Raw genomic sequence first — 16,273 nt, 5'->3', positions numbered from 1 at the left:
TTCACTGACTCACTGACTCACTCACTGACTCACTGATTCACTGATTCATTCACTGACTCACTGACTCACTGACTTACTGTCTCACTCACTGACTCATTGACTCACTGATTCACTGATTCACTGACTCACTGACTCATTCACTCACTCACTGACTCACTGATTCACTGATTCACTGATTCACTGACTCATTCACTCACTCACTGACTCACTTACTCATTCACTGACTCACTGACTCATTCACTCACTCACTGACTCACTGATTCACTGATTCACTGACTCACTGACTCATTCACTCACTCACTGACGCACTGATTCACTGATTCACTGACTCACTCACTGATTCACTGACTGATTCACTGACTCACTGACTCACTGACTCACTGATTCACTGACTCACTCACTGACTCATTGACTCACTGACTCACTGATTCACTGACTCACTGACTCATTCACTGATTCACTGACTCATTGACTCACTCATTCACTGATTCACTGACTCACTTACTCATTCACTGACTCACTGACTCATTGACTCATTGACTCACTGATTCACTGATTTTATTATATCTGCTTCCTGTTATTATAAGAGGACGACCCTACTGTGGCTTTAGAAGAAACACAATACTATACAAATTACATTAAATTACAAAATAAATGAAAAAAATGATGATAACATTAAAAATAATAAGAAATAAATTCAAAGAAGATAGGAAACTCTTAGTTTCTCTTAGTTTTTACTATTTCTGCTTTACGTTACGTTTCTGGATCCAACTTGTTTTGTGAGCTTTTATTTTGAAAGTCACGGTTGTGTTCCTGTCAGTGTCTCTGGTCTCTGACAGCCTGATGATCTCTGAGGGTACAGGAAGTGAGCGCAGTGAGAGCAGTGTGTGCTTCCTGGGCTGACTCTGTCTTTGTTCTGGCGTCATAGGGCAGCTGTATAAAGGCCCCTCTTTGTCTGCGCTCACCACTGTAAAATTCTTCAATTCTTCCTCGTCAATACGCCGATTGTTCTGAGGAAGAGGAGGGAGATTCCTGCGGCTGCACATCATCAACACTTAAAGACTGCTCGTCCCACCAAACTGCACTGGAGAAAACTGCATATTTAACGCAAGAGCTGAGCTGCCGTCGGCTGAACCGCTCTAAATGTGACATGTTTACTGTGGAGCGATAGAGTTAAGGAAATATAACCGGGCACTGAATCAGCCTGAGGTCATTCATCACGTTTGACTCATCAGAAGAACAAGACAGGCTTTTATATGTAAAACAAAGCCAAAAATACACGTTTTATCACAGCCAGAAACTAAAGAATGAGAATCATTCTATTCGTTTCCCCCTTCCTGTCGGTTTTCAGACAAGTGATTTTTGATCAACACTTTCTCCGGGAAAAATCCTCCAACTTTTTAAAATTTAGATTTGTTTTTTTTACATCAAGATAATTGTTTGATATGACTGAGTTTGAAGTGCGCACACCAGCCAGATCCTGTCAAACACGTTCAATTCTGCACTTCTTTAAGCAAGCTATTAATGAGTCTGCTCAGACAAACTGTAATAGTACATCTGAGAAACGTCGCTGTCATTTAACATTTTCTCTGAGTCACAATTTCAATTCTTAGTAAATTAATAATCTATGAAATCTAACTTCTTTTTCCCTTTGTTTCTTAAGTTTAATGCAATATTTAAGGGTGTTTTCTTCATTTATTGAGTCTTCTACTTGAGTTATCTCCACTCTACTTCTCTGCCACTGGCAATGATTGTGCTGTTACCATGGAGCTGCAGGGCTTTTATTTTGAAGGACAGAAAGAGGCCACAGAGGATCATGCAGCCAAAAACGTCATGTATTTATATATTTCCATTCATCATGTGACTGAGTGTGATAGAGATGTATGTTACTTGATCATATTTAAATACAACTCCTTTTGTTCTGAAACTCCTCTGAGCTCATATCTGCATTTAGCTTTCTGGTTGAGATCCAAAAATGTTAAAAAGGAAAGTGCTCTGGTCTTAGAAAGGGAGCTGTTGTTCAAATAGAGTAGACTTGCTTTTTAGGGTCTTTTAAAGTTTAACTATCGTAAATAAATACAGATTATCAACAAGCTTCAATAACTACGAAAAGACAAATATGGCTGAATCTGATTTGAAATAATATCATAACCAGAGTAAAAAAAAGATTCATCTGATTTAAAGAAACTTAATCCTCCCAAAAAAATCGAGTGAAGATAAATCTACGTAAAAAATGTTTTCATCCAATTAATAAATATCGCCTTTTTAAGAATTCAATCAATCCAACGTAATAAAAAATGCAAATCGAACAAAAAATAGTGCACTTCGTTCTGTCTCACACTTTCAAATATTCCCAACAATAGGTCATCGACAGATACACACACACACACACACACACACACACACACACATAGGGAGCAGGAAGCCGGTGTGTTTGCCGTTGCTTCATTGTTTCCTGTAATAAACTGCAGCCTTTTGTTGCTCCTATCAGCTGCTTCACCTTTATTTGCCATCCACACAGAGGGGCCCTCAGAGGGGCGGGGGGGGCCCTGTCAGCCCTCTGTTTACAGAGTGGATTCTTTAGCAGAGCAAACAGCACTAACCCCCCCTCACTCAAACATGGCGGCGTTCCTCCCGCTGACTGACGGCTCCTGGAACATGGAGCCTGCTGCAACTCGCCATTTGTGTGTGTGTGTGTGGGGGGGGCGTTAAAGGACCATCCCGCGCTTTAGCATGTTCCAACTCCACCTCACATTCCTGCCCAGCGTCCCCCCCCTCCCCCCCATCAGCACTTCTTAGAGAGAGACCCTCGCTGTGCTTCCAGGAACCTCAGATGTAATACTTCCTGCAGAGACATAATAATAATAACCCTCTCAGTGTTTAGTAAACTCCACGTCTCGACAACACGCAGCTGCGAGGCCGTGAGAAGTCTCAGGCCTTCGGGGGCTTAAACGTCCGCCCGTCTTCCACTCAAGGTGAAGCTCCTGCAGACATTAAATAAACTGGGTTACGACGCATGAAGACGTAACAGTGTCAAATATATCCCGACGGCCGCAGCGAGCGAGGACACATCTCACTTCAGAAAGCTCCGATGTCTCGTCACGTAAAGAGTTAGGGAAATGGAAATGCGTGATGCAAACGTTCCACTTTGCAAGGGATGTGAAAGGAAGGCAGTCTCTTGTCTCGGTCTTACACACTCATGAGCAGTTCCTCCACAAGCTGTTGGTTCTCAGACGGTGTGAACGGACTCTGAAATGACGGGTTGGAGATCGTTGTGTGACGTAGAAATGGAGCATTCAGTTTCCCTGTTCTGTTTCAACCAGCTCAGAAGTCGTAATCGACCGTGTTCACCGTTGTTCTGGTTGAGGTTCACTTCCTAACTCGTGTGTGTGTCGATATCGATGGTGCTGATAAAGAAAATGATTTGTGCGGGGCTGTAGTCCGGGTCACATGAACACCTCCTATCGGTCGCTATGCAGACGACATGCAGGTGTCTTGTTGTAGTGGGAACTGTGAGCCGAGTATGAAGCTGAGAGTCTCCTCGTCAGGGCATACACCATCAGACGGTGTGATGGTGTGGAGGTCACACATTTGAAATAAGTGTTGAATTCACAGAGGGTTTATAACCTTTAATATAGATATGCAACATTTAGATCTGTTTTTTGAAACCCTTCCGTACCTCTCACAATTCGTACTTATTGTGGACAAAATGAACAACAGAAACCCTTTTTTATCCCTAACTGAAAACTAAAGTATTAGCAGAGTTTCTGAGGTCCTGGATCTGATCGCAGAGCTTCTGAATCAGATGTGTGATGAGCTGTTTGGCATGAGTTTTAATCCTGTGTTTCCTCTGCAGGCAAATCCTTCGACATCACCTACGTTCGGCTGAAGTTCCACACCAGCCGCCCCGAGAGTTTCGCCATCTACAAGCGGACCCGTGAGGGCGGGCCCTGGATTCCCTACCAGTACTACAGCGGCTCCTGTGAGAAGACCTACCAGAAGCCAGGTCGAGGATTCATCCGCACCGGGGAGGACGAGCAGCAGGCGCTGTGCACCGACGACTTCAGCGACATCTCTCCGCTCACCGGGGGGAACGTGGCCTTCTCCACACTGGAGGGCCGACCCAGCGCCTACAACTTCGACAACAGCCCGGTGCTGCAGGTGAGGCCCCGTGGATTCAGATGTGAAGCATCGAGAGTCGGAAACATGTTCTCCACTTAAGAATAATAACATGGTTCTCTGTTGTGATTGGTCAACCACCTAGAGATGTCCCGCCCCCTAGCCTATCACGTACAATGTGAGTGAGTGTTCCCTAGTGATGTCACTTTGTTCCGTATGTAAACAAAGCAGTCCATGGAGGCGACAGAAGGGGGTGGGGGGAGAGGAAGTTGTTTTCTCTCCCAGAAGGCCATGCTGCAGTTCAGGTTGCAGGTTTAAGGCCAAGTGTTGCATCACGTTGCTAGGCGACGCCCCCGGGTTTCCCACTGACCTGCAGCTGGACCTCTGCTGCCCACCCCCCCTTTACTCCCCCGGCTCTTCTTTTTACTCCCCTCCACTCTCTTTCCTCTCACTCCTCTCATACTCCTTTCTGTCCTCAATCTCTCTCCTGCACTTCCAATCACTCCCTGTCCTCCCTCCGGTTTATCACATGTGCTCCACTTTAAAATAAATGCACTAAAATAAATTAAAACAAAATAAAATAAGGAAAATGTAAATATAATAAGATGAAAGAAAATAAACTTCAGTTAGAAAATAAATATAAATAAAGAGAATTTAAAGTCAAATGTGCAAATTGTTCAACAGGAAACAGCTACTAAGGATTCCAGGGTTTTGATTTCCAAACAACTACAGCAAACTTCCCCTCCTCTTCCTCCGTATTTTCTCCCCCTTTCTGTCCTCCCCCTCTCTCCCTCCCCCCTCCTCACTGTGTTTGTGTTTCCATGTCTCCCCCCTGTGTTTCCATTCTTCTCTGCTCGGATTGTTGCGTAACCTTTTCTTAAATCTGCAGAAATCTTTATTGCTTCATCAACAACAACAAGGCGTTTCCTTCAGTTCAGATGAAAACAACACGAGTCAGTAAATAACAACAAATCCTCCCATAAAAACAGTTTATTAGTATAGTAACTATTTCAACACAGTTAGACCGTTTACAGTAATAAAATAACACACTGATTAAAACTGACTCAATGTCAAAAAACAAGCAAGTTATTTATTAAAATTCACTTTTCCGGCTTCTTCTTAATTCTATTATGTCTTCTTTCCTCGTCTGACAGCAATCTAAATATCTTCGAGACTTTTTGGTACTTTCTAGTTGTTCTGATATATTTCAATGTAGATTTAGTATTCTTTGTGGCTCTATTTTCCTCCTGGAAGCTGTGCTAAACCCTGTCTGTGCAGGTAAACACACCTGAAGAAGAGTAAATCCTTGCTTCATGGTGAGGGATGGAGAGGTAAATGAACAGATTTAGCTCTCAGCTGTGAACCTCCTTATTTGTCTCGTCGGCATGAAGCTATTTATACCGAGGGACTCTTTCAGGAGGCGTCAGACGGCTGTTAGTCGCTCTCACACATTCCTGCCGTCTGACATCCCGGCTGTAAAGAGGGGAAAACCACCAGCAGAGACAGTCCACCTTAAAGTACTGTCAGTCCACCTTAAAGGACTGTCAGTCCACCTTAAAAAACCATCCATCCACCTTAACAACCGTCAGTCCCCCTTTAAGAACCGGCAGTCCACCTTAAAGAACTGTCAGTCCACCTTAAAGAACTGTCAGTCCACCTTAAAGAACTGTCAGTCCACCTTAAAGAACTGTCAGTCCACCTTAAAGAACTGTCAGTCCACCTTAAAGGACCATCCATCCACCTTAACAACCGTCAGTCCACCTTAAAGAACCGTCAGTCCACTTAAAAGAACCGTCAGTCCACTTAAAAGAACCGTCAGTCCACCTTAAAGTACCGTTAGTCCACTTAAAAGAACCGTCAGTCCACCTTAAGGTACCGTCAGTCCACCTTAAATAACCGTCAGTCCACCTTAAAGTACCGTCAGTCCACCTTAAGGTACCGTCAGTCCACCTCAAAGGACTGTCAGTCCACCTTAAATAACCGTCAGTCCACCTTAAATAACCGTCAGTCCACCTTAAAAGAACCGTCAGTCCACCTTAAGGTACCGTCAGTCCACCTTAAGGTACCGTCAGTCCACCTTGAATAACCGTCAGTCCACCTTAAAGTACCGTCAGTTCACGTAAAAGAACCGTCAGTCCACCTTAAGGTACCGTCAGTCCACCTTAAAGAACCGTCAGTCCACCTTAAAGAACCGTCAGTTCACTTAAAAGAACCGTCAGTCCACCTTAAAGTACCGTTAGTCCACCTTAAATAACCGCCAGTCCACCTTAAAGTACCGTCAGTCCACCTTAAGGTACCGTCAGTCCACCTTAAAGAACCGTCAGTCCACCTTAAAGAACCGTCAGTTCACTTAAAAGAACCGTCAGTCCACCTTAAAGTACCGTTAGTCCACCTTAAATAACCGTCAGTCCACCTTAAAGTACCGTCAGTCCACCTTAAGGTACCGTCAGTCCACCTTAAATAACCATCACTGCTACTTAAAGTACCGTCAGTCCACCTTAAAGAACCATCACTGCTACTTAAATTACTGTCAGTCCACCTTAAAGAACCATCACTCCTACTTAAAGTACTGTCAGTCCACCTTAAAGAACCGTCAGTCCACCTTAAAGTACCGTCAGTCCACCTTAAAGAACCGTCAGTCCACCTTAAAGAACCGTCAGTCCACCTTAAAGAACCGTCACTCCTACTTAAAGAACCGTCACTCCACCTTAAAGAACCGTCAGTCCACCTTAAAGAACCGTCAGTCCACCTTAAAGAACCATCACTCCTACTTAAAGTACTGTTAGTCCACCTTAAAGAACAGTCAGTCCACCTTAAAGAACCGTCAGTCCACCTTAAAGAACCATCACTCCTACTTAAAGAACCATCACTCCTACTTAAAGAACCGTCACTCCTACTTAAAGAACCGTCAGTCCACCTTTTTTTAAATTACCAACGTCTAGAAGAGAATAGAGCATAAAACCTATATTGTCATTGTACAAAAATGAATAACAAATCACTAAACAACAGTCCATCCACCTTAAATAACCATCCGTCCACCTTAAATAACCATCCGTCCACCTTAAATCACAGTCCGTCCACCTTAAATCACAGTCCGTCCACCTTAAATCACAGTCCGTCCGTCCACCTTAAATCACAGTCCGTCCACCTTAAATCACAGTCCGTCCGTCCACCTTAAATCACAGTCCGTCCACCTTAAATAACCAGCAGTCCACCTTAAAGAACCGTCCGTCCACCTTAAATAACCAGCAGTCCACCTTAAATAACCTACCTAGTGCCTGGTTTTATTCTGGAGCTGCGGTTGTTTTCGGCCGGTTAAATTAATCAGAGTCTCTTTACAGCCACTGGCTCATCGTAGGGGGACATATCTATGAGATGTGATACTAATAAGAATAATATTACAGCCCTAGGAGAAGTATTCAGGCCCAGTGCTGCAGGCGGGAGGCATTGAATGGAGTCAAAGTGAAGGTGGTGATTGTGCAGTATAATGTTCTGAAGTACCTCTGGCTGTACAGTGAAGTACTACAGTACTGATGGTAGTATTTGAGGGTATTTGTCCGCCGGATGTTTGCGTTCCCGCAGGACCTGCTGGGTGATTGATGGGGAACACATGGTGCCTTCAGAGTCCAGAGTGAGCTGCAGGAGCTTCCTGAGGAGGAACAGCTGACCCGTCCTCATGAATCATAACCACAGTGTGGGCGTTAGCATTAGCGTTAGCGACAGATAACTGAGCAGCTGCTCCAACAATGAGCCGCCTTCATCAGAGCGAACAGGGACTCTACAGCAAGAGGGCTGGGGGCTCCGAGTCAGACTGAGAGAGGTCTCTAACTCTGGAGTGTGATCCCAGGCTGAGGTTAGAGACGTCTGCAGATCCTTTACTGAAGTTAGGAGTACTCACACAATACTTGAAAGGATTATAAGTCCTGAACTAAAATGATACTCAAGCAACAGTAAATAAAGAAACGGGACTTAAAGTATTCCAACTTATGATTGTCACTTTTAGAAGCTTTTCAAAATAGTTGATGATGCTGTTTAATGAATAATGTTGTCTTTTTAGCTCACCCTGATCTGAGGTACCCTTTCTAAAAAACAGAACACATTAATAAAAGTCAAACATGGCAAAAGGGTTTTAGTTGAAACGCTGAAAATTTGACAAAATATCATAAAAAAAAAGTAAAATCACAGAAAAAAGTTAGAATGAAAACATAACAGATGTGCAGAAATCTGGAATATTTGCAAAAAAGTTTAACTATATTTATTATTTATGAAAAAGTTAAAAAGCGTTCTTGTATATTCGGGTTAGGGTTGCTGAATTGATTTTAAAAAATAAGTTACCAACGTTTCCTAAAAATCACACTTTCTGTCTGAAGAGCAGATCAGATTAAGAATCCGTATGTTAACGCAACTTTAGTAATTATTAGTTATTGCATTAACTCACAAAGTCTTAATTGGATGCTTAAGTACCTGCCCTTCTTACTCTGGGTCTAGTCTTATCCACGAACACGGGGTGCAAACGGTTTTTCAGCCGACGTGAGACGGTCCCCTCTCTAAAATTAGCCCCCTGGGTTATGCAGAGGTCGCTTTATTTTGACGGGTCAACTTCCTGTTTAAGTTTCTGGGTCAAACTGTTTGCTCCGAGTCACAGCTGAGAGAAATGTGTCCACATTCCCCGCAGACGTACGAGGTTTCCACATCAGCGTGTGAAGAACAGGAGGAGATGAATGTACCTGAACACGGTTAAACCCTGACACAAACATCCTGTCGTCTTTTATTCGAGACTCTGAGCAGCACGGGTCTCCAGAGTCTGACGGGAGGAAATCATCTGTCAGTGGATGTGTGTGGAGGCGTCTCTGACCATGTGTTCAGTCCCATTTGTCTTTGTGCAGAACATGAGGTTAAAGGACTTAATGTGTGCTGGCTTTCTCTAAGAAAACAGCTTTTATTAGAATATCTCTCCACTCTGAAAGCTTAGTCTCCAGAGGCAGATCGAGTGTCTGACGGCAGGAAACCGGCTGTTTATTTGAACACGTTTTCCTCTCGCGGTTGGAACATTTTCGGGTGGGAGAACATGAAAAGATTGGAGACACTGAACATTTACGAGCTCCACCAGGGAGTTCTGATCACGGGAAAACCACAAGCCAGATTTCCGAGGTGGAGGGCTGTAGGAAGAACACCTTATATTTAGACTGAACGATGTTACTGCAGTAAAAGTACAGATGTATTATCAAGAAAATGTACCCGGAGAGTTGGAAACATGATGAAAACGTTCCAAATACTCCTGATAATGAATACATGAGCCAATCATTTGAGCTGGGTCTGTGTTGCTGGGAATATTCAAACAGTTGTTTCTCTGAATACTTTTAGGTTGGAGAACATGGAGGCACGTAGAACATTTACCACCTTTTTGTCAGCAGGGTTACAGAAAAAACTGCACGTCCGATTTCCATGAGAATTGGTGCAAGGATGAAGCATTAGTGGAGGAAGAACTGATTACATCTTAAAGAGGATCCTATTTACGTGACTGATTCAGGCTTTGGTTAACTTTGTGAGATTTGTCGTGACCTTGACGGTGACGGTCCATTCTTCCAGCGTCCCGTGTTCCCTTGCAGCAGGATTACGCTAAACCTTCTGTCTCAGTTTCCATGGCATTTGGTGGAAGGGTGTAGCAATGATTGAGCAACAGTTCATCACATTTTGACGTGGATCTAAATCTCAGGGCTGACACAAGCTTTGGTTAAGTTTGGGAGATTTGTAGCGGCCTCGGCGGAAGATCCGCTGTCACATTCCCTGGCAGCATGACTGCAGAGAAACTACTGGTCCAATTCCAGTGAAATGTGGTGGGAGGGTGTAGCAATGGCAGAGAAGGAACTTGTCAGATTTTGAAGGGGATCTAAATCACGATACTGATACAGTTTTGGTTAACATTGGCCTTGGCGGGGGTTGACTCTTCCCCTGTCACATTCCCTGGCACGAACGCTAATGGAAAGCTGCTGGCTGAGCTTCCATGAGACGTGGTGGAAGGATGTAGCGTGGACTGGGGAAGAACTCATTGAAATGTTAAGCAGATATGATTATGAGGCTGATACAAGCTTTAGTTAACATTGGGAGATACGGCGTGGCCTTGGCGGGGGTGGACTCCTCTAGCGGGTGTGTTCATATCAGATATGGACGGACATCTCCATGTGATCCTGCTCTCCGGAGGCCGGTGTTCCTGACAGACGGTGGGTTTTTACTCCTCACAGCTGCTCCCTCTCGGGCTGATCCAGTTATCTATCTCTGGCTTTTGCTCCGGTTCCCAGGAGCCCTCACACAAACGGGATGTTGAGTAACGTTCCTCCTCCCGATCCCGTCCAACTCTGAAACAGGTGTTACTCCATCTGGCTCTCTCATCACAATGCCAAGAAATGAAACTCCATTTCACTGACGGTGTTTCTGCTGTGGCGTCAGAGCTGTTTCCCACAGCCCTGAAACCCCCCCCCCCCCCACCCCCCCTGCTCAGGAATCATGATCCAAACTCTCAGACATGCAACCGGTCTCCGTTTGTGAGGAATATTTTACACATCTGTGTTTGGGCAGGAGAGGGTTCAGAGTGAAACGTCTCAGCACATGTTGTGATGAGATCAGGGTGATCCTCTGACTGTCCATCAGGTCTCCTTCCAATGGGGTCAACACCCAGGGACCTGACATGCACCAGCCTTTGCTGTTTGTCCTGAACACGAGGGAGGGTCTGCATCCCACAGTATCCCAAGATTAAAAATCAGAACATAGAGGAGCTGATTTAGAATCAAATCTGTGTAAAGTTATGGAGACAAAGGTGTGTTTTCACATGAGAGTATCTGAGGCAAAAGGGGCATTTATTTGAGTGTTTTGTGACTTCTAAGAAGTAGGAAATAAAAACGGTACCTGTTGCTTGAACACATCGGTCGGCTTAAGCTAACTGCCTTTTATTTCCCTAAAACTTTATTAATAAATTACAAACAAACAACTAAAGGTTTGATTTTGTGGGATTTTATTTCATGAAATCTTCTCGAGGAGTCTTTTGCTTTCATTCAGTGTTTGGACGACTCAATCTCTAAGATGTTTGTAGGATCTTGATACCTGGATTTGTTTCTGCAGAGACAGATCAGCTGTTTGCTCCTCCCTGTGTTACCTGCTGTGTGTAACGTGTCTCCTCGTTGTTCTGCAGGACTGGGTGACGGCCACCGACATCAGGGTGACTCTGAACCGACTCAACACGTTCGGAGATGAAGTTTTCAACGACCCCAAAGTCCTCAAGTCATACTACTACGCCATCTCCGACTTCGCTGTGGGCGGCCGGTGAGCAAACTCCTTATCCTCCTGATGTCTTCACACCAGAACGCCTTTAAGAATTCCTCCACACATTACAAGCTTTGACCTTAAGGTCCAACGCTACGTCCTCACGCAAAACACAGAAGTAATAATAATGGTGAACATTACTTTGTTGTTTAGTAAGGTTTCAGAGTGTGCAGCCCTGCTCCCACACTGGTTCCTTCCCAGTGAAATGTAACGCTGGAGTAGAGACCAGTCCTGCAGCTGAATGGTGCATGGTGCAAGGTGCATGCTCTACCCTGAGCTGCACTGAGAGGTTCTTCGAGTTTACTGAGCAGGTGTTAGCAGCCTGGCATCCATTTACACTTTGCTCAGGTGTCCCAGTGTCCCAGTGTCCCAGTGTCTCAGTGTCCCAGTGTCTCAGTGTCCCAGTGTCTCAGTGTCTCTCAGTGTCCCAGTGTCCCAGTTTCTCAGTGTCTCAGTGTGTCCCAGTGTCTCAGGGTGTCTCAGTGTCCCAGTGTGTCTCAGTGTGTCTCAGTGTCCCAGTGTGTCTCAGTGTGTCTCAGTGTCTCAGTGTGTCTCAGTGTCTCAGTGTCCCAGTGTGCGAGTGTGTCTCAGTGTGTCCCAGTGTGTCTCAGTGTGTCTCAGTGTCCCAGTGTGTCTCAATATGTCTCAGTGTCTCAGTGTCTCAGGGTGTCTCAGTGTCCCAGTGTGCCAGTGTGTCTCAGTGTGTCCCTGTGTCCCAGTGTCTCAGGGTGTCTCAGGGTGTCTCAGTGTCCCAGTGTCTCTCAGTGTCTCAGTGTGTCCCAGTGTCTCAGTGTGTCCCAGTGTGTCTCAATATGTCTCAGTGTCTCAGTGTCTGTGTCTGTGTGTCCCAGTGTCTCAGGGTGTCTCAGGGTGTCTCAGGGTGTCTCAGTGTCTCAGTGTGTCTCAGGGTGTCTCAGGGTGTCTCAGTGTCCCAGTGTCCCTGTCTCTCAGTGTCTCTCAGTGTGTCTCAGTGTCTCAGTGTCTCCCAGTGTGTCCCAGTGTGTCTCAGTGTCTCAGTGTGTCTCAGTGTGTCTCAGTGTCTCTCAGTGTGTCTCAGTGTCTCAGTGTGTCTCAGTGTCTGCAGTCGGACAGAGGAAGGGAGAGGTCTGAGCAGGAGTGTTCCAGGCTGCTGCTCAGCCTCCTATAATCTGTTTGAAATGTGGAGCAGATTTCCATTACAACGCCTGCATTCCTGGCATTCCTGTCAGGCAGCGTTGGATCCCAGGGGGACCGGAACATCGGGCCGGAGCGTCCGCCATGACGGCCGAATCCAGAGTCTTTCTTGCATCACAGCAGCAACAAATAGCTAAGAGGGGGAACATCATGAAGCATGCTCCACAGCATCCCAACATTACCAGTCTGGGAACGCTCCCCATCACCCAGCTGGGAGTTCCTTGATGCCAGTCAATGATTAATGCTGCCATACACACACTTCAATGAGTCTCTGCAGCGGTTCACTCTGTCTTCCTGTCGTCAGTTTTTCCACCGCCAACAAACACCTGAGCAAGTCCTGTCCTGCAGCGAACCCCCCCACCTCCAAACATCTCCTTCAACACCCCCAACCCCCTCCACCACCTCCTTCAACAACACCTTCCCTCAGTCTCCGGGCGGAAAAACCTCATCACAACCAGTAGGGAGACATGGGAAGTCTCCAGATGTTTGGTATAACCTGCAGGGACTCTGAGGACCCCTCTGTCTCCCCCTGATGTGCACCAGCTTCTTAAAGTAGGGGGTCATTCCTCGGCTCATATCAACGCACTTCAATTAAGTTCTCCTGAGAGTCTGCTGGTAGTTCCTCAGGGATCCTGCTCATTTCAGACGGCTTCATTTCGCTTCGTTCAGATTCACACAGATCCTTAAAAGGGCCTTTAATTAATTAAAAATAAGGAGTGTGTGTGTCCTCAGTTCATAAGTGTGTGTGTGTGTGTGTGTGTGTGTGTGTGTGTGTGTGTGTGTGTGTGTGTGTGTGTCCTCAGGTGTAAGTGTAACGGCCATGCCAGTGAGTGTGTGAAGAACCCCGTTGGGCGGCTGGTGTGTAACTGCAAACACAACACGGAGGGAGACGACTGCAACACCTGCCAGGCGTTCTACAACGACCGTCCATGGAGGAGGGCGACGGCCGACAACAGCAACGACTGCCAGGGTGAGTACTCCGCTTTACTGCAAAGACCGCCGCTTTACTGCAGAGACCGATGCTTTACGGCAGAGACCGATACTTTACTGCAGAGACCGACGCTTTACTGCAGAGACCGCCGCTTTACTGCAGAGACCAACGCTTTACTGCAGAGACCGCTGCTTTACTGCAGAGACCGCCGCTTTACTGCAGAGACCAACGCTTTACTGCAGAGACTGCTGCTTTACTGCAGAGACCGTCCCTTTACTGCAGAGACCGACGCTTTACTGCAGAGACCGCTGCTTTACTGCTTTACTGCAGAGACCGCTGCTTTACTGCAGAGACCGCTGCTTTACTGCAGAGACTGATGCTTTACTGCAGAGACCGACGCTTTACTGCAGAGACCGCTGCTTTACTGCAGAGACCTATGCTTTACTGCTTTACTGCAGAGACCGCTGCTTTACTGCAGAGACCGACGCTTTATTACAGAGACCGCTGCTTTACTGCAGAGACCGCTGCTTTACTGCAGAGACCGCTGCTTTACTGCAGAGACCGCTGCTTTACTGCAGAGACCGATGCTTTACTGCTTTACTGCAGAGACCGCTGCTTTACTGCAGAGACCGACTACTGCTTACTACAGAGACCGCTGCTTTACTGCAGAGACCGACTGCTTTACTGCAGAGACCGCTGCTTTACTGCAGAGACCGATGCTTTACTGCTTTACTGCAGAGACCGCTGCTTTACTGCAGAGACCGACGCTTTATTACAGAGAGCGCTGCTTTACTGCAGAGACCGATGCTTTACTGCTTTACTGCAGAGACCGCTGCTTTACGCAGAGACCGATGCTTTACTGCAGAGACCGCTGCTTTACTGCAGAGACCGACGCTTTACTACAGAGACCGCTGCTTTACTGCAGAGACCGATGCTTTACTGCAGAGACCGACGCTTTACTGCAGAGGGGGTTGCAGCAGGACCTGCAGATTTCTGGAAGTTTCTTCCAAAACAGTTCTTCCATTGATATGACGCAGCAGTGAATTCAGCCAGCTGCTTTACTGAAAACAACAGAGTGGAATAAGAGGGACGGATCCTGAGAATTGATCACATGATGAAATACGGGGGGGGGGGGGGGGGGGGTATAGTGGGGTATAGTGTGAGTCATGAGCGGGGTCTCTGGGGGAATGTGGGAGCTGTAGTTCCTGTGGCTACGCATTATATCCATGACTAACAGGGCTCAGGGAACTCCGTTTCTCCCACAGTCACTGAATCCATCCTGCAGGAAGCTGAGACCCTCAGAGCTCACCCTTTATCACTCTCTCATTTAACCCTTTATCACTCTCTCATTTAACCCTTTATCACTCTCTCATTTAACCCTTTATCACTCTCTCATTTAACCCTTTATCACTCTGATATTTAACCCTTTATCACTCTCTCATTTAACCCTTTATCACTCTCTCATTTAACCCTTTATCACTCTCTCATTTAACCCTTTATCACTCTGATATTTAACCCCAGCTGTCACACTCATCAGACCGGCAGTACACAGGTGGATCTGATTCCTCCCGTTAATGTAACCCTGTGTGTGTGTGTGTGTGTGTGTGTGTGTGTGTGTGTGTGTGTGTGTGTGTGTGTGTGTGTGTGTGTGTGTGTGTGTGTGTGTGTGTGTGTGTGTGTGTGTGTGTGTGTGTGTGTGTGTGTGTGTGTGTGTCTCAGCCTGCGACTGTAACGGGAAGAGTTCTGAGTGTTACTTTGACGCCGAGCTGTACCGGGCCACCGGGCACGGCGGACACTGCAGAGGCTGCGCCGACAACACGGACGGACCCAACTGCGAGCGCTGCCTCGACTACTACCACCGGGACCCGAGCGGCAGCCGCTGCCTGGCCTGCAGCTGCAACACCGTCGGTGAGTTCAGGGGCCACGCGAAAACACGTCTACTCACCTTTTACACGTCTGATAACGAAACAAGGAGCAGAACATTTTAGGATGTGAAATAGTGCAGAAGTTACAAAAATAAAGCAATACATCTAAGTTAGACGTTATAAAAAGTATAGTTATTTATATAAATATATGGAGGTTTGACATGATGCATCCTAAATGTGGACCGTGCCTTCCTTCTCTTTATCAAAATGAATTACACAGAGACTATTCATGCATATAAGTCGTGCACACTTCCTGGGGACTGAATAACTTCCTATTTTGCTGAAATGTGAAAAATAAACGTCTCAAAATACAAACCTGTGCAGACCTGACAACATATACTCACACACAGCAGAAGGAGAGTAATGAATGCTCACCATGGAAAGAGAGGAAAGTAAAGTGTTGGACGTATTTCAAACATGAGAGCAGAAGAGGACTGTAGAAAGATTAGAGTCTGGATGTAGCTTTGAAGCATGAAGTATCTTTGGGTGCTGAGGACAGACAGATGTTCTTCCTGCCTGTGATGTCCTGAGGCTGAGGACTCAGCTGCTGGAATAAAACTGAACATGAAGTTTGAGAGAAAACATGAGAAACATCTGGAATCAGCTCTGAGGTTTGTGGCTTTCAGCAGAAAAACCGCTGCTAATGTGAGGACTGTGTGTGTGTGTGTGTGTGTGTGTGTGTGTGTGTGTGTGTGTGTGTGTGTGTGTGTGTGTGTGTGTGTGTGTGTGTGTGTGTGTGTGTGTGTGTGTGTGTGTGTGTGTGTGTGTGTGTGTGTGTGTGTGTGTGTGTGTGTGTGTGTGTGTGTGT

General features: G+C 46.0%; 1 protein-coding gene across 1 annotated transcript in view; it reads left to right on the top strand.

Moving 5' to 3' along the window:
* The window catches only part of lamc1 (laminin, gamma 1), a 53,733-nt gene that overhangs the window by 19,131 nt on the left and 18,329 nt on the right, over window positions 1-16,273 (top strand). The window contains 4 exon segments of the mRNA XM_063885892.1: window positions 3,857-4,161; window positions 11,306-11,436; window positions 13,413-13,579; window positions 15,260-15,448. Of these exon segments, the coding sequence (XP_063741962.1) occupies window positions 3,857-4,161; window positions 11,306-11,436; window positions 13,413-13,579; window positions 15,260-15,448 (792 nt within the window).

The sequence above is a fragment of the Eleginops maclovinus genome, chromosome 6 (genome assembly GCF_036324505.1).
Source record: "Eleginops maclovinus isolate JMC-PN-2008 ecotype Puerto Natales chromosome 6, JC_Emac_rtc_rv5, whole genome shotgun sequence".
NCBI classification, from domain to species: domain Eukaryota; kingdom Metazoa; phylum Chordata; class Actinopteri; order Perciformes; family Eleginopidae; genus Eleginops; species Eleginops maclovinus.
The sequence above is the reverse complement of the archived record's forward strand: the minus strand, read 5'-3'. Positions and strand labels throughout refer to the sequence as shown.